Source organism: Rousettus aegyptiacus, unplaced genomic scaffold (genome assembly GCF_014176215.1).
Source record: "Rousettus aegyptiacus isolate mRouAeg1 unplaced genomic scaffold, mRouAeg1.p scaffold_m13_p_11, whole genome shotgun sequence".
Taxonomy (NCBI): Eukaryota; Metazoa; Chordata; class Mammalia; order Chiroptera; family Pteropodidae; genus Rousettus; species Rousettus aegyptiacus.
The window spans coordinates 6,268,099-6,286,631 of NW_023416286.1; the positions used below are offsets into that span (position 1 = coordinate 6,268,099).

The 18,533-nt window shown below is 49.9% G+C and overlaps 1 protein-coding gene and 2 pseudogenes across 8 annotated transcripts in view; 2 read left to right on the forward strand and 1 right to left on the reverse strand.

Annotated features, from left to right (window-relative positions):
* SPATA13 (spermatogenesis associated 13) overlaps positions 1-18,533 on the forward strand; it is a 284,285-nt gene that overhangs the window by 244,562 nt on the left and 21,190 nt on the right. The window contains exon 1 of one of the 8 annotated variants that reach the window (XM_036228455.1): positions 8,996-10,107. The exons of 6 other annotated variants lie outside the window; for them this stretch is intronic. In XM_036228455.1, the coding sequence (XP_036084348.1) occupies positions 9,924-10,107 (184 nt within the window). In that variant the 5' untranslated portion in view covers positions 8,996-9,923. One more of the 8 variants, XM_036228457.1, reaches the window with a different exon arrangement.
* On the forward strand, positions 3,674-3,794 carry LOC118609522 (annotated as a pseudogene).
* Positions 4,863-4,980, reverse strand: LOC118609515 (annotated as a pseudogene).

The window sequence follows — 18,533 nt, forward strand, 5'->3', positions numbered from 1 at the left end:
GACCTAGATGATGTAATAATTTAAGTCGATAACAGTGGGGTCGTAAAAACCTCTCAGTCATAACCACCTACTCACATTTGTCTCTAGGAAGCAACCAAAACAAAAAAAAAACCCAGTTCTCAAAGGCATGAAACGTCACAGAGAACATCTTGATCTTCGAAGAACAGAATGACCCATGCGGCTGCTGGCGGCCTGTCTGGGAAGCACCGTCCGAGGTGGCCAGTGGCTGGTGGAGGAATGGCTTTGAAAGGTGCTCTGAGGTTTTAAAAATTCCAGGTTCTGCTGTCAATAAGGGAGCAAGTAAAAACCACTGCACGCCGCCCTCGGGTCGCTCGCTGACGTGACCAGGGCCTGCCCCTGACCACAGAGTTAGAGGCGTGGGGACTGCGCCACCTTAGGAATAGGAATTTCCAAAGTAAATTACGTAGCGATAAAAAAGCCAGCACCATGCAGTTTTCCTTGTGCCACAAGAACGATTCCAGAGAAGCGTGTACTCCACGAAGGGCGGCGGCGGGTGGCTGCCGCGGAAAACCCGCCCCGGCCGCGTCCCGGCCCGGCGACGAGGGGAGCGCGCGCCCCCGCGGCTCGGCACGGCCGTCGCCCGATGGGCGTCCGCACGCTGCCCGCCGGCCCCGGCTGCTGCCCAGTGTCGTAACGCGGGGCCAGTCGCGTCTGTGACCCCCTCCGCGCTGAGTGGCCCAGGGGGGAGCCCGCGGGGGCACCGGGAACGCGGGGTGCGGCAGCCTCATGGGAGACTTAAACCGAGGTCAGCTCCGCCGGCCTCTGCGCCGGGCGGGGCTGGTCCCCGGAGCCGAACCGGCCGCAGGGAGGGGACCTCCGCCCACGTGGTGCCGTCCCCGGCGCGCCCCCCGCAACGGCCGCTCTCCGGGCGGGCCGCCCCCACGATGGGCTCCAGTCCTGACCTGCTGTCGTCTGGTAAATGTTTCCTGTGCAGATATGAGGTGGTCTTGTCTACAGGGGGAACGGAAGTGGCCACGACGCTGTAAAGCCCAGTAGCTTCAAAGTGCAGTTAGGGTTGTTGACAGGAGCCACGCTCTTCCCATGTCTGCAGTCGATTACATGCTGAAATGTATTCGCTCAGAAATGGAAAAGATGTCCTTGTGTGTGTATTTACTGGCTCTTCCTCATTAAGGAACTGGCATTGCTTGTAAAAGCAAGTCTATTCGAAGTTATTATGAAGTCGTTATGCTTATTACTGGGAAATGATACAGGATGTGAGGCCTTAAACAGTGGCTTTTCAGGAGACATCCAAGGCGCTCTGAAACCTTTCTGAGGTGGACTTTCACATGGCCTTGGCTTACGAGACACCTCATTTGAGTGGACCCATTTAACAAATATGTATTGTATATAATATATACATGCGTCCTATTGTAAGGCACAGCGAACCTTCATTATGGTGTACGGACACATAAAGTCACTGTGACGGTGGGGAGTCCTGAGACTTCCTGGGGAAAATGACCTCACAGTTGAGACTTGAGGATCGTTGGGTTAGATTTAGTTTGTTGTAGGGTGTATTCCAGGTGAGGCAACAGCATAGGCAAAGGGTGGAAGCCACAGAGAGAGAACACCCGAGGAGCTGAGGGCAGGGTGGCCCCCCAGAAACTGTCTCAGCCCATCCGCAGGCGTATCAAAATGACAGATGTCCTCCAGGTGCAGACCGAGGCCACAGCGGGCCCAGCGCTTGCTCCAGCAGGCTACTGGTCTAAATCAGTTGAGCCGCGTCCTTATCAAAAGTCAAGGGAAAGGGCGAGACCCCAAATCTGTTTATGGCTGCTGTATTATAATTATGAATCTTATTTAGCTATAGAAACAAATGAAATGTAAATATGGGACTGAAAAGAAACTCGTGTCTATGGAAACTAAATTGAATACTTTGGAGAGACTGAAGAAAGGTGAATTGCTAAAAAAAATTATTTTTTGTCAAATTAGATGAGAATTGAGAGCTGTGAAAAATGGAAAAGTCAATGAATCTGTATGTACTCAGTGCTTCACAGGTATCTTGGGTTACTACCATACTTTAAAGAGACTAGAATTAGAGGTCGTGGTTGACACATTCTGGGTGTAGCCTGTACAAGAAGGAGTGCAGAATTCCAGTTAGATGACTGTATTCGAAGACCTCTGGTCCTGCATAACAAAGATAAATTAATCGCACCTTTATATGTTTTCAGCTCAGATGTTTAGGGCACAAGTACATTTTTCCTGACTCAGGACTTTTAGGCAGTCTGATCGCACCTGTGGGAGGACCTCTGCGTAGGTCCCTGTGGCTGAGGCGGGATGAAGGTGAGGGAAGGATTAAGGGGTTGAGAGACAGGTCTAAACTAGAGGTCAGACTACAGGAGTAAGAAGGAGCCTCCCCATTCAGGGCCTCCCAGTAGGAGGACTTTATCCAGGAGGCAAACAGGAGCCACAGAAGGGCTCCAAGTGGAGTGAAGACGATCAGATCTTCATTTTAGAGACAGCACTGGCTAGTGAGGCTCTACCTGGAGTCAGGAGGAGTCTGTTACTTAGTCAAAAAGAGAGAACCCTGAGCTAGGAACACGATAGTGTAGAACTGGTGAAGTGAAACCTTAGTGGTCTAGCCAATTGTCTAGATGTTTTGGGTGCTGATACCTGGATGTCTGGGTCTTGGGGCACATAGGATAAGAACACACGATAGGTGGACTCAGTCCTGCTCAAAGCTGTTGAGTTGGAGGAGCATCACCACACCCTTGATCGTAAGGGTCTCACTTGAGGAGGGGGACCCAGGCTAGAGTCATCAGCAAATGATGGTTATTCTTAAAGCTTTAGGAAGGAATGTTATCATCCAGGTGTTTGTGTATATTTGAATAATGAGACGAGAATCAATACTGGGGGACCAATAAAGGGAAAGAAATCCATAAGAGATAGAAAAGCAATAGCCAGACGGGGATGTGGCATCACAGTGTCAGAGGAAGCCAGGCTTCAGGAAGGGAGCGGTTGACAATGTCACAGGAGACCTGAGTTAAGTTAGATACTGACTGAAAATTATCCATTGGATTTAGCAGCCGGGGTGTGTGTGTTGACCTTGACCAAAGCAGGTTCAGCTCACCAGGGGGGCAGAGCCAGAATACAGTGGGAGGTTTGCTACAAGGTCACAGGGAAAGCCAAGAAGTTAAGTTTTGGAATAGAGGTATTTTGTTTATCTGTGTAGGTTATCTAATTTTATAGATGAAAATTTCCCATAAATGCTAGCACTAATTAAAAACGATAAGTTTTGCTGCCATATTAAAAATTATTTTGGCTTTATTTTACTATATGTGAAACCTCAACATGATTGTCAATCTTTATTTTTACTAAATATTTTTGAAAGAAATAGTAATGTTAAGTGTACATCAGAAAGTTGTATTCCTTGATAGAGTTAAGATCCAATACTTAGGAAATGGGAGAAATTTAATCATAAGTGTTTATGCCATTTCAACTTTGATTTTTAAAAAATTGAATTGAATTATAAGGAATCACTAAAGCATGTACCTTTGGGAAAATCTTGTAACAAAGTTAATAATTCATTAAATTGCTTTAGATGTATTTTTTACTTGGTAAAAACAAAGAAGTAGGCCTTTCTCCCTTGCTTTAGTATTTTTTGTTGTTGAGCCAACAAATTTACTCACTAATAGTTCAGTTAAAAACAGGTCAGGTCTATGGCCGTGTGCCACCCTGAACATGCTCGATCCCGTCTGATCTCGGAAGCTAAGCAGGGTCGGGCCTGGTTAGTGCTTGGATGGGAGACCACCTAGGAAGGCCAGGTGCTGTAGGCATTAAAAAAAAAAAAAAAAAGGATCGGAACATATTTCTGTTTTTCCTTAGTATGATTTGGAATGCTTGATAGCTAGACATACTGAATTACAAAAGGAAGGGAACTCCTCCGGTTAGTCTGGCATTGTTCTGTTCTAATAATTGGCATAAAAGTTAATTTCCTTATTAATAGACCTTTGGGTCAAAAAACAGAGTTGAATCCCAATTCTCTAGTGACTAGCTCAGTGACCTCGGGCAAGTTACCAAACCTCAGAGGCTTAGTGTCCCCTTCTGTAGTGGGGGATGGTGATGTCAGCTACCCCACGGGGTGTGTGTGTGAGAACGACCTGGCACACGGTAAGCGTGCAGTGATGTTAGCTGCCGGTAGGTAGTACAGAGAGTAACGGGAAGTGTTAATTACGCAGGGGGCAAGGGCAGTGACAGGCAGTGGGCCATGTCTGCAGCCAGAGTTCTGAGCTACTTGCTGAACTGCTCTAACCAGCGGTTAGACACGTCACTCCACCTAGTGAGCAAAGCCCGAGAGCTCCGGGAGCGCACGTGGAACAATATTCTGCACATATAGGTGAAAATGCATATACTCAGGTTATTAGGGGAAGAAAAAGAAAACTACTGGATTTTTTCTGTTGATTCTCTTGACCCAAAATTTCAGGCATTATCTAAGGATTTTCCAAAATATTATTTAGAGACTGCACTAAATTTTTTCGTTGAAATGAGAGAAAGGAAGAAAAGCAGCCACAGGTTAGGTGTATGTTTGTGTGATGCCTTGACATTATTTTTCGTAAGTCCTAAAACCTTTGGTCTGATCTCTTATGCTTGGATGATCTCACTTGCTTAGCACCTACTGAGAGTGACAGAAACAGTTCTCGGGGCAGCTGGTCGAAGGGTTGGTGACATGCCTAGCGCTTTGCTTGTGAGGTGTGGGCGTCATGGGATGTCGGGTCCAGTTCTCTTCTCCCTTTCCCACCCGGCTTTATGCTCTAGTACCAAGGGACCCTGGGCCTTGACTGTATTTACTTGGGAAACAAAGTGATTCAATTCACTTGCCTTTTTTCTTTTTTCTTTTTTTTTAATGCCTATAGCACCTGGTCTTCCTAGGTGGTCTCCCATCCAAGTACTCACCAGGCCCGACCCTGCTTAGCTTCCGGGATCAGATGGGATCAGACGTGTTCAGGGTGGTGTGCCATAGACAGTTTATTTGTCTTTAGGCAAGTACTTAAAAGTAAAAACGTTTTTCTGACTGCTAACACTGTGCGCACGAAAATCACTCTCTTCTGACTGTGAGATGGTGTAGATTCCACAGTCAGAGGAATTTAAAAATTATGAAAAGTTTCCAGATACAAAAACTAGCATTGCAAATATGGACATTAGTGCCCGAAACCATAGTGCCTGAAATTCTCAAGAGATTATATTACCTTCAATAGCACTTTTCTTTGCTGGCATTTCATGCCTTATCGATGCCTAGAATCAAGATTTTTTAAAAGGAACATAGTGTTCTCTCTAGCCCTTATCTCAGAAAAACATAGTATTTAGCATTTTTCTGGCAAACTTCTTTTAACAGAACATTCTCAGTTCTACAACTTGTATTTGCGCAAATTTTTCTAAACTATTAGAGCCTTCAAAATATCATGTGTCTGATACTAAGTTTCATAAATTGGATTTTAAAAGGAAAAGAAAGAGTATTAAAAGTCAGAGGAGGACAGCAAGAGATGCAAACATCTAGCAAAGAGCCAGGCACCTGCGCATCTTACTCATCTTTTAGACAAGGATCCGAGGCTTACAAATATTCCGTAATTTTCCCCCACTCAGCCAGGCAAGATTTAAGCCCCAGGTAGTGGGGCCGGCATTCCAGCCCGATCAGACTGACTCAGACACTCGCATTGCTTCCCAGGCCGCTCGGGACGGCCCACGTGCTGTGCTTTTCCATCGCAAAACACAACATTCTTTCATTCCTGTGCACGAAAGTATACCTGTTTGGCAGTTTTTAAGACCATGCATTCCCGAAACTAATACGATGTTATATATTTCAATTGTGTCTGAATTTTTAAAATTTAGACAATTGAAATATGCTTTAATAATTGCCTTTTATTAAAACAAAAAAGTGAAATTCTTCCACTACACATTTTGTTCCCGTTATGTTGGAAACATGCTCAGCGTCCTGAGGATCCAGAGACAACTAAACAGATAAATGCAGAGAAGAGACACTGTGCGTTCGGGCCCCAGCAGCTGACAAACCCACGCAGGCTGCGGGGGACGGGAAAGCGGCAGGCCTGGGGCTCGGACGGCGCCGTGTCTCTTAAAGGGCCATTTCACGTTCGCTTTTGAGTTTGTCTAAAAGGTATAGCCACTGCCCAGGGTCACGTCTTTTCTGGAGCCATTTTTGGAGGGGTTGGGGCATGGGGGAGGTGTGGGTGATGGGCGGGCTTATCTAAGCCATCGAGAATGAATTTTTCATCATTTTGTGAGTGAGTGCACATTCACTTACCCCCAGGCTGAAAAGCGGGAGCTTTGAAGGTACAAGTGCACACTGGGGGTTCTCACCCGGCGTGTGCTTGCAACCTGGGCTCCATCCCGTGGGCTCTGGGCAATGGGGTCCCCACTCCCATGGTAGGGAGCCTGGATGCTGAGTGACATGTCAGTAAGACCTGAACAGACCTGCCCTCGCCAGTGCTGGGCGAGCAGGCAGCACGCGGAAGCCGTGTCCTGCTGCATTTAAGTGTCTCTGGGAACTAGTGTAACTGTGACCTGTAGGTGAATAGTAATGATTGTCTGTAATCCATTTAGGAAAAAACGCTTGTTCTGGATACACAATTATTTATGCTGATGAATAAGGGGGCATTGGCCTGAATAAAAGCTGACACGCACAGCCATTTCCTGTTAAGGACCCTCCAGGCCAGCCCCATGTCGGCATTGGGGGCCAGTGTGTGAGGGTGCATAGAACTCTTGCTTTGTAACCCTCGGTTCCGGGTGGTCGTCGCTCACCTGGGAGTTCGGGCTGGGGCTCCGTCAGTCCAGCCAGGGTTAACGGGTTCCATGGTTCTCAGACGATGGGGTGCCATCCTTGAGCCATTTTCTAAAATTGACAGTAGCGCTTTGTGAAAGAAACATTACTCTCCTCTGGGCTCTGTTATCTTGTGCCTGTCCCATAGCCCTTGGTAGTGGAGTTGTACCCAGACCTACAGGGACACAAAGTCCCTAGGCGATTCCCAGATGAAGGACCTCTCGGAGCCACGCAGAGATGTTACCGCTTGACAAGCAGCAGCAGCTGGGGAACTCTGGTTGATGAGCAGATAACCAGGACGGCACTCTGTCTGCACGAAGTCACAAAGTGGTCATATGAGAAGATCAATACCGTATTGTACTTAAAATAGGAAGATGGAAATTCAGAGCTAGAACGAACCTTAACGACCACCTGGTCAGTGTGCGTCATGGCCGCCGGCTTGAGCGTGAGGCGCCGTGACCAACGCCTCCCTTGCCGTGCTAGGGCATCCTGTCCATATGAGTATCTGTAAGTGCACGTGGGCCTTAGGGCCGCTTCGCCAAAAACAACTGTAACTTCTGTATCTATAGAATAAAATCAATCATTCTACCCTATGTGTTTTCCACTGTTACCCCTCCGATTTCTAAATTTTTGACGTTAATATACGATTGGGACGTCTCCCTTCTCCCACGGGACCGATCCTTCGCGTAGTTCTTTCAGTGCTGCCAGCAGCCAGTGCCTGTGGCTGCCCGGTCCTGACCGCGTGGCGCGGTGACAGACGTCTCGTCTTAGGAGGACAGGTTGAGGTAAAGCAGTGTCGTGGGGCGCGGAGCTTAAGACTCCTCTCAGCTGTGCTGAATTCAGGTTTTTGTTGCAGTTTTCTTATTGGTCTGGTAAATACAGGCTCTGATCACTAAAAAAAAAAAAAAAAGTTAAGCTAAAAGCCAAACCTCCTTTGTTGCTTCTTCCAAAAATATCTCAAAGGGGTTGTTGGGTCAGTGTCTTTGGAGAAGATGCCTCATTTCAGTGTAGTTGTTGTTCGTTTATTTACTTTTCCCCTTTTTATTTTATTTTGGGCCTGCAGTAAAGTGTGTTTATCTAGTGAATGCCTTTGGTTTAAGATCCTAAAATCCCAAGGATCGTTCTGTAGTGCTCTAACCCCATCTCTGGCAAGAGCCCCTGGGAGAGAGATGCTGTCCCGTCTGTACCAGCCCCCGGCGAAAAGCGAAAGTGAGCAAGCAGACCGTTAAGATTACACAAAGGAAACGTGGCTAAGCAATATTCTTCTTTTTGAAAACTTGCAATTTTAACGGCAGAGAGAAAGCGGGGCAGGGAGGGAGGAAGGAAAGAAGGAAGAAAGGAAGGAAGGAAGTGAGAGAAAATGAAAACACTGTGGCTTTCCCATGCCTTGTATTGGAACTTAAGCTTCATGAGAAGGGATGCCCATCAGAACGCATTCCCACTGTCTGCTGCTTGGTATCTCAATGGTCAGCATTTCACCTCTTCATTCTAACTGAAACCTGCTCTGCCCGCGCACTCCACCATCTTCGTTAGTTTCTGACTTGACGAAAAACACTCTACCATTCCAGATGTTGCCTCAGGGCGAAAGAGTTTCTCAACCTGCCTAGAACACTTCTCAAACCCGAATGTGCACTTGAACAGCCTAGATCTTGTGAAAATGCAGGCTCTGGCCGCACAGATCTGGGGGAGCCTGAGAACCCGCACTTCTCGGCAGCTCCCCAGCTGTGCTGGCGCCACTAGGCTGTGCAGCAAGGCCTGGGGACACTTTCTTGGGGATAGCAGTCTATATTATTATAAAAAGAGAGTTTCGTGGCCAAATAAGAGTGGGAAATTCTATTTTAAACAGGGTTACTGAGATGTCATTATTTGGACTTTTTCGAGCCAGTGATTACTTATGTAGCCTGTGGATTTCCAGGGGGTGGATACAGTATACAGTGGTTTTCAAACTTTTTCATGGACGATATTATGCAACTAGTACTCCACATGGTTTATAGGGAACTTTACCTTATGCAGAGTGGCCTGCTCAGAAATCAATTTTCAAGGGTCTTTTGAGCCCGTAATTTAATTAAGCACCACCTTTATTAAGAATACATATACCCCTAACAAATGACCTGTTAACCATTTTTCAAATTTGACTCTTTTGAGTTATCTTTAAAAATACTTGCAAAGTAAGGATTTGAAGGTGATCTGGCTTGTGAGTGTGATTGTGTGTGCGTGTGCGTGTGTGTGTGCATGCGCACACACACAGGCATGTGCATTTGTTTTTGGTTATTGAAGCCCCGAGTTCCCCAGAAAACCTTCTGTAGCTGGATTGAAGGGTGGGATGCACCAAGTCAGTAGAAATAGCCACAGATGTTTTAAGAATTAGACACGAGAACCTGCCATGCAGCATGGGTCTCGTGAGTAATTGATCACGCAGCCTTGCCTGCCGGCTCAAACTGGGGGTTCTGAGGCACAGGCACACCGTCACGGGCCCCAGGGTGCTCAGGGTGGCCGCAGCTTGATTGGTGACGTTCATTCATCCCTAACCGCGTGCCGGCGTTGTCCTGAGTGGCATATGTAGTATGTTCTCAGTGACCCTGTGGAGGTCGTTGGTCATGGCGCAGACGGGAGACTCTCCCTCAGGTAGTTCTAGTCGAGTGGATCTTGTGCCTGGGCGGTTGGACCACTCCACGGCCCGTTACCGTGAAGCACACGCGTGGACTAGTGGGCACCGTTGTTTCTTCACTGACATTTATGGAGGGATGACCACGTAATCGCTACTTCACATACATTATCTCATTGTTCACAAGTTAAAAAGGCACCATCTTCCTGCAGGAAGAAATTGAAGGAAACAGTTTGTTTACAGTTGTTGTTTCACAGCATAAAAGACTTGCTCGTTGTAGATAACTTGGAGAATACTGAAAAGTATGCAGGGAATAAATAACCCGTATGTCAAGAGAGAACTTCTTTAAAACTTTTTTTCTTCATCATGAATCTATAAACTGTATTTATAGTGAAAGGTATACCTATCGCTTTCACACGGAAGGTGCACACATTTACACGTGTATTTTTTGAAGCAGAATCCGTCTGTTAAAGCGGTTTCGTAAGTTCGCAGCTAACGTGATGCGGTGCCATACCTCGCATTTTTGTCATGCCGCGGTGTGAAATCCCCGCTCCGGTTTTGAACTTGGCAACCTCTCTGCTTTTTCTCCCGGGAAACAGATACCTTTATGGAGCTCCCTCGGCTTCGGCCACTGGCTCTGGGACCGGGCAGAAAAGCAGGGTGCGCATTCCTGCCCCTAGCTGGAGGGCGCTCGCCGGCACCTGGCCCGCGCGTGAGTGTGTGCAGTGTGTGTGCGTTCGGCTGTGTGGGTTTGGCCTTGGTTTAGGATTTCCTCCCTGGCAGCGAGACGTCTGGAGCCGCCGGCCCCCGCCACGCGCCGTCACTCTCTCTGCAGGCTCCGGCCGGCAGGGTCGCAGCCTCAAAGCAGTGAATAAGCGATTTCTGCAGCTTCCGTAGTGAGAGCCGGCGTGGTTCTCAGGATGCCCTGTCGCTCCCCAGCCCGGCTCTGAAGGTGGCTGGTTTCCAAACAGAACGATGGTAGCCAGAGGGGAAATAGCACGATTTTGGAGTCTGGAAAGCCTTCACATGGGTAGGTGTGCGGAGACTGGGTCACTGTGTTGCTGCTTTGACTCTTCTCTCCGAGCTGCCATGCTCTTGGCTGCTGCTTGTCAGACGTGTGTGTGTGTGTGTGTGTGTGTGTGTGTGTGTGTGTGTGTGTGTAAGAAAGCCCACCCAGCCTAGGTCGGCGTCCCACGGAATAGTTTTAGCTGTGGACATAGTAAAGCTAAGAAATTGGTTTTGTTTATGGCAGAGCAGTTAGTGGGAACTTGAAAATAATCAAAAATGGACTGTCCTTCACAAGTTATGGGTCTGGTTTTTATTGTACTTGTTTCTGCTTTTATTACATGAAATTCCTTTATACAAGAGTTTATTGTTGGGGTATATGAAACTGTTCCTTGCTAATTTGGGGTGGGTAGGGTTTAAAGCTGTGAATTGATTTTTGAAAAATACTGTTTACTGTTTTTAAAAGTGATTATTGCCCATTATTCAGTTATTCCGTGGTTTCTTGCCCTTCCTTTTCAATATTTTTGTAAGTGTTGTCATTTAGACTAGTTTCTATTTAAATGTGAAAGAAGTGTGATACTCCCACACTAGCAAGTTGTAAATTGTAATCTATGTAGTTTTAAAAATAAGTAAGAAAAAAACACTTCACTGAAAGAATTTTAGCTGACTGCTGCAAATGGATACAATAGGATGCTTTAAAAAGTCTGGTCGCTGTTTTCGCCCTGAATCCATGCTGGTAACTCACACTGAAATGAATGGGAATCGTCGCCAACAGCTTGCAGGCAGCCCTGGCCTGGCTGGGGCGGCGCAGTTTGTGGGCTGTGTGCCCTCCTTGTTTGGTTTTCGGTGCTGGCTGAGAGCAGAGAGGGATGTGGTTATGGCTTCTGTATCTAGCAGATTAGAAAAACAAGGGCAGTGTGTACTCTATTTCACTAACAAAAAATTAGAAAAAGAGAACAAAGTTGCCCGCCGATTTCCGTGCTGAGAATGTAGACCTGAGAACGTACCGGAGTAGCTGGGTGCGATGTCCCAGCGTCCCCGGAGGGTTGCGGGCTGCCCTCCATGCCCAGCGCAGGGCGGGATCCGTGTTGTTCGGCCTGGCAGGAAGCCAGCGCGTGGGAGGGCAGAGGCCGCGGGCGGGCAGTGCTGGGCGCGCTGTCCCGCGGCTCCGCCCTCCAGCATTCCTGCACTCCCCGCGTGGTTCCCGGCCCTGCTTCCCACCATCAAGCACAGGCCCAGCGAAGGCCCGAGCAGCCTCTGGCTCTGCGTGGAACGATCTCGATTTAGCTGAAGGAGCACACAGCTCGTTAGAGTCTGCTGGGCTTTGTACCCTCCACCCCTCCCCAGGACGTGGGGCCCCGTGCCCCAGCCGGCTGTCACAGGCGGCCCTGCCCCTGCTGAGCCTGGCTGGAAGGAAGCAGCTCTCCGTGCCTCTCTGACTTGAAAGGCGATGCATGCTTAGAAACCTCCTCCTTTCCCTCTCTGAACATTCATTCACCGGTTCAGTGTGTTTCGGAGACTTAGCGTATATGTGTTTAAAAAATGGAAATTATGGCAAATACAGTATTTAACCAACTTTAGCAGTTTTGCCAGCGTGAAATGGAGAGCTTGCTAAATGGTGGGTTCTGTTTTATTTGACGAGCCCTATAGGGCAGGGGAGGGGCCGTGGGGCCCCAAGGGACTGCCCAGTGGCTCTCTGTGTGAGGCCCCTGCAGGGACTGGGCCCGGGAGGGTGGGCAGGCAGGCTGAGGCCCCGCAGGTGTGAGCTGAGTGAGGCCAGGACCAAGGCAGAGGCAGGTGCAGCGGGACCGCTTTGGAGCCAGACAGACCTGGCTTTGAGTTCCGCTTGGGAACAGTTACTTAACCTCTTTGAGCCACAGTTTCCTCTATAAATGGATAATAATTATTCCAGGATGCTTCTGGGGCTTGAATGAGATGATTTATAGTAAGCACTTAGCAGCACTGCCTGGTACACACTAGGAGTTTATTCCTAAGATTCGGTGAAGCCAGACAGGGTCTTTCTCACTCAGGGTTTGTGCAGCCAGAGAGCCAGGTAGCTGTCAGGGGCTGAGAGGGGTGACGAGACCCCGTCTGGAGAGCAGGGAGCGGCCCAGTGAGGAAAGGGGCCCAGGACGCATGCACAGTGGCAACTGGGATGGACAGGGAGAGCCACTGTCAGAGCCGGAAACCCAAGGAGCAGCAGCAGCTTGCTCAGGAGAAAGCCGACTCCCAGGGCTGAGGCAAAGGGCTCGAGGCAGGACACAGGACACGAGGAAACCCCAACCTGAATGCCGGGGCTGAGAGGGGCCGGGCCAGGGCCAGCCTCCAGCACAGGAGGCGGCCAAGCTGCCGGCTGAGGGTGCTCACACCGTGGTGCTCCCAGCAGAGCATGCGGGGGAGGCGAGGCGTTGACTGCCGGGCTCTTGGCCTGACCCTCCTCTCTCTCCAGGGCCCTGAACATGCGTTTTAGAGGCAGACTCTTATTTTAATGCTAAAGAACACATATGACACAACTCTAGGGCAAGTTTTGGCTATAACTTGAGAAGAGAGACAATTATTCATGGGTAGTTTAAAATTATTAAACCATTTGTAGAAACAAAATCCATGTTCAGATGTGGTACAAATTAAGCTCAGTCATAATGTGACTTCCTCCTGTCACTGCTCCGGGCAGCAGAAGTCCTCAGCCACCCCAAGGTGGACACAGATGTAAAGCTCCACACCGGAGAGAACTGGGTTCAAAAGACCCTTTGACAGCTGAGAAGGCGATCGGGAGTCGGGATTGGATATCAGGAGTTAAGACACATAAACAGGTAGCTAGAATATTGTAATTGAACAGCTAAAATATCACAACGTAATCGTGATGAGTATTTTAGGAGAGGTGAGCCTCGCATGTCTCTGGGACATTGAAAGCAGAGACTGACCACAGCGGGTCAGGGAATCGCAGGAGGGGAGCCCTCGAGTCAGGGAACCTGCCACGAGAAGTGACAGGGAGCTGCGGGAAGTGGGGCGCCGAGCCGTGCCGGGTGCGACAGCTGCTCCTGGTGGAGCGGTCAGCGCGGACGAGAGGACTTGGTCCTGTGTGTCGATACTGGGACCGCTGCGTGGCACTCACATGGCGAAAGCAGAGCTTTCCACCAGCGAGGTCGGAACCCGTCGCCCTCCAACGGTTGCTTACTCCAGGGACAGGCAGCAAGATGACCCATCCTGGGACACGTGGGTTTAAGGAGCGTTGCCCTCAGTCTCATGGTGCCCACACTGAGCGTGGCATCAGAATCCCTGGAGAGATGCTGAAAATACATTCTCAGTGGACCTGCCCCCCTACCTCGCCCCCACCCAGCTCGGAACCTGGCTCCGTGGTCCAGTGCAGGGCGGGAGCCTTCACTTTTCTAAATGTGCCCTTTTCTAAATGTGGGGTGCCATCAGCCCCAGATGCTGGGGAACCAGTGAGGGGGGATGGCCGCAGGAGTGGCCTCGCGCGTTTTGACATTGAGGCTCGTCCCCTCCGTGTGCATCCCCACAGCTGGGCGAGCAGGCCCTGCGCCCTCCGCCTTGTGCAGGCTGCTCAGGCCCCAAACACAACTGTGTTTGCCGTTTCCGGTTTTCAGATGGGAAGCGAGAGTGGCTTATCTCAAACTTGAGGAAGTCTGAGTGATCAGCTGGAGATTTTCTAAAAGACATATTTTTAACAGATTATTCTAAGTGTGGGAATTTCCCTGCGGTCTCCCATGGTTTGGGGGGGAGCCCCACCCCTGAGGAGCCGCAACGGGGAAGGAGAGGGCTGAGCGCTCGGCAGTCAGTGACGGGGAACAGGCCCTTCGAGAAAGCAGCTGACTCCGCTGACATCCCGGGGCCTTCCCTCCGGGTGCCTGACTGGACGCCCAGGGTGCCAGTGCTCACCTTCCTTTGATCTGACAGCCCTGTCGTCTGAGACAGGTGAGACAGCCAGCACTTTCCTCAGTTACGAACAGAAAGCAATGGCTCAGAGAGGTCAGGGCCTTTTCTAACCTGGCCCAGCGGGGACCCAAACCACAGTCCTTGGGCTGCTAGTTCAGCCAGTGCTTTGGGAAGTCTGTCACCCTGACCAGAAGCCCTTAAAATGTGCAAAATTCAACCCAGCAGGAAAGAGACCTGCCGTGGGTCCCGAGCAGAACTCCCGCCAGGACAAGGCCTGTGGGCCTGCCTCCCCGTGGGAAGTCCTTGTCCCCGGCATGTTACCAAACAGTTTGGCATCGCTGGTGATGTCTGGTACGTCCTGTCATAAAAGTTCACCTTCATAATCAGCCATCAGGCTTTGTCCCTTCACAAATGTAAAGTCTAAGTTCAGACAGAAGAGGATGTCTGTCACCTTTCTGAGGAAGCTGTTTCTTGTTGGCATTTTAAAGAAAACGTGTATCGTCTCTAATTGTTTGCACAGCAGTGCCACTGACTTAAAATCTGGCCTGTCCTCTCTGGATGGGCAGCCGTCTCCATCATCCCTAAAGCCTCATCTGACCCCCCACCTCAGATGGAGCTGGCGTTGTGGGTGGAGGAGGGGACCCCCTCGGCCTGGGGGGCTGATCAGTTCATTCAGGAAGTAAACAGATCTGTGGGGAGAGGAGAATTCAGGGGCTGAGTCTCAGGCGAGGACTGCGCGCGGGGCAGGGCCGGGGGCACAGGTGTGCCAGGGGCAGAAGAAGCCCACATGCAGTGCTGGAGACCCAGGACGGCAGTCTTTCCAGAAGGATGCTAACCGTGATTAACAACTCGTCTTCTACCAGCTTAGAGCGTGTATGCATATTTACCCGGTGGAAGAGGCGCGATGCCTCAGAGCCGTCCCTAGCCAGAGGTGTGTGCTGCAGACCCACGTGCGAGCTCGTGGAGGACAGAGGACGGTCTCCCTCGCCGGGCTTGACGGCAGCTCATCTGCCCTCCTGCTGTTATGTGTAGGAGTCCGGGGTTTTAACAGCGATTTCAGCTTGCGATAGTCTGTGCTCCGTGTTTAAAAGATGGATTTTTAAGAAGGCTTTCCACTCCGATTTAGTCACTAGAAGGAATAATACAGACAGTGAGGATGCGGGGGAGGGGGACCATGTGCGTGGCGGGCGAGGGCGCAGCGTGAGCCGGCGTGGCGGTTCCTCGGAAAGACAATAGAGCTACGTGAGACCCCGCGGTCCCACTTCCGGGTGTGTATCCGAGAGCATTCAGGCCAGGATCTCGAAGGAGTATCTGCACGCCCACGTTTGTAGCAGCAATATTCACGGTAGCCAGGAGGGGGAAGCAACCAAATGCCCATCGACAGATGAATGGATAAAGAAAACATGTACATACGTACAATGAAATAGTGCGCCTTCAAAAGGAAGGAAACTCTGATTCATGTGACAATTTGGATGTGCCTTAAGGAGGTTATGCTAAGTGAAATAAGCCAGTCGCAAAAGGACAAAGACTGTATGATTGATGTGAAGTAACTAAAGTAGTCAGACTTAGACAGAAAAGAGGAAGGTGTTTGCCAGGAAACGGGGGAGGGAGGAGGGAGAATTAATGACTAATAGGTATTAAGTTCCAGTTTTGCAAGACGAAATACTTCTGGAGAGCTATTGCATAACAGTGTGAATATACTTAATACTACAGAGCTGTACACTTAAAAATGGTTAAGGTGGATAATTTCAGTGTTGTGTTTTGAAGGAAGGAGGGAAGGAAGGAAGGAAGGTAGGAAAGTAGGTTAAATTTACTCTTATATTATGAGAATGTATTCATTTCCCCCAATTGTTGAAGCACCTTTTGAGAATTTATAGTAGCTCTACATCATACAAAATTTACCTAAATAAAAACTCATCATTATTAACTTTAGTCTATAGTTGGAGACTTCAAAGACATTGAAGTTGGTGATTCCACATTCACTCCTGAGGAGCGACCGCGCCCCTGATCACGCAGGCGGCCTCGGGCGTGGTTTGGGTGGCGGTGAAGGGGTCTGCCCAGCAGAGGCCACTGCGGGCTTTGTCCACCAGTGGGAGGTAGGCTTGTTTGGAGTGGGGTCAGATTACAGAGGGCCTTGAAATACTACAGAAGACTTTTGTCATCATGCAGTAGACGATGACTATGTAGTTTCTTGTGAAAATGACGAAACCACTGTTTTAAAGGTAAATTTACCTTGGAAGTAACATTCAGACATTCAGGGTGGCCTGGAGGGGGTGGGGGCTCTGGAGACAGGAGGCGGGAAGAGTCCCCGGAGGTTGGGATGGGTGCTGAAGGGGGGACACAGGGAGACGGTGTGCGCGTCCTGCCTGGGACGCGGCGCTGCTGCAGCCCAGTTAAACAGTTAAACTTGGAGCCTTGGTTTCCCCATCAGCAGTGTGCAGTTCAGTTGAAGAAGGTCGATTGAGTACCTTCTGCATGTCAGGTCCCATGCGCGGTGCTGGGGGCACAAAAATGGAAAGACCGCCCCTCCCCGGCGGAGGGGAACACCCGTGAGCACACTGTGTGGGGACGAAAACCCGCCCAGCCGGGCGCCAGGCCCTGAGAAGTCCAGCTCCATGAGATGCATGTAGATCGCAGGGGAGGAGCACAAGCAGTCCTCAGCGTGGAGGCACCGAAGAAGCAGGACAGTGGTTAAGGTCACGGAGGGCAGAGGAGAGGACAGAACTTAATCAGGTCACTGCAGACCCGGCTGGGGGTGGGGACCCGGAGGAGGAAGCAGTCAGCAAAAGGACCAGCGACTAGTGGGCCGTCCAGCATGATGCAGACGTGCCGAGTAAAATGGTCCTGCGTTTCTTTAAGGTTTTCAGCTTACGGAGTGCTTTCGTACATCACCATTTCATCTGGGACTCGGCAAACTAATAACAATTACTTGCTGAGAATTTATAAACATCTCTGTGACGATGGGTGTTACTATCTGCATGTGACAGGTGAAAAACTTAAGAAAGGAACTTGACGAAGGACCCACACTAAAAAAATGGTTAAAAAGAATTTGTGCAGCACAATTATTGGAAGCCGGGTCAAAGCCCTCAGAGCCCTCTTCTGAGTCCGTGTGCTGTGTGCACTCAGCCATCTGTCCGGTAAAAACTGCACACCTGTGTGTGCCTGGCAGCGCTCCAGGTAGGAGCACAATTAAGAACAAAGCAGACAAAAATCACTCACTGTCTTTATATGGCTTACATTTGAGTCGGGGAAGGCAGGCCATAAGCACATGGACGCGACGGAGAAAAACAAACCAGGAAAGAAGACTGGGTGGAGGGAGAGTGTTAAGTGAGATGATCTGGGAGGACTTGCGGAGAGTCCTGCAGCTCGTGGCAGGGTGTCGGGCAGAGGCGGGCCCTGAGGGAGTGGCTGCCTCCTGTCTGATCAGGGCCAGAGCTGAAGGCGGGTGGGCAGGGTTGGTTCAAGGACCTGAGCTTTTTCCCCTGTGGAGTGAACGATCTGACTTCTGAATAGTTCAGCAGGGTCAGTCTGGATGCTTTGAGGAGCCCTGCAGGAAGGGGACAGGGACAGCTGCAGGGAGACCAGTAAGGTGCTGCAGGAGTGACCCTACGCGGGGTGACCGAGGCCTGAGCAGTGAGGGGAGAGCAGTGGGATGTGGTCAGATTCTGGACACGCTCCGAAGGGAGAGTCCGGATTCACTGATGAGTTGGACACGTGATGTGAGAGGCAGACGGGGAAGAATAGCCTTTGAATAGATAAAGCCGTGCAAGCCCACCCCCCTCTTACAGACGGGAAACCGAGGTTGGGAGAGGGTAAGGGACTTGCTCCAAGGGCATTCAGCTACAAGTGCATACAGCTAGGACGTTCGCCCAGGTATGTCCACTCCGGGGCCTTCGGGCTGTCCCTGGTGCAGGCTGCGTCCCTCCCACCCAGGCCTCCTGCCCCACCCGGCCGGGCCCTTGGCACCACCCATTGCTACAGGGCTGGGGAATGCCCCCCAGAGATGTAGAAACGCTTGCCCTTGGAATTTTTATCAGGAAACGCTCAGCCGGGGCCTTTTCTCTGAGTGTTTGTGATGCTGGCTCAGAGACCATTCAGTGCGCGAAGCCCGCAGCCCATTTCCAAAGATCTTTATGTCAATACCTGCTGTAAAGGCTTAGCATATTTTTTTTTTTTCCGATGGAGTCCTTTTCTCATTATTTGTGTAAATTGTGGCTTTTTTCTCTCTGTCTCCTTTAC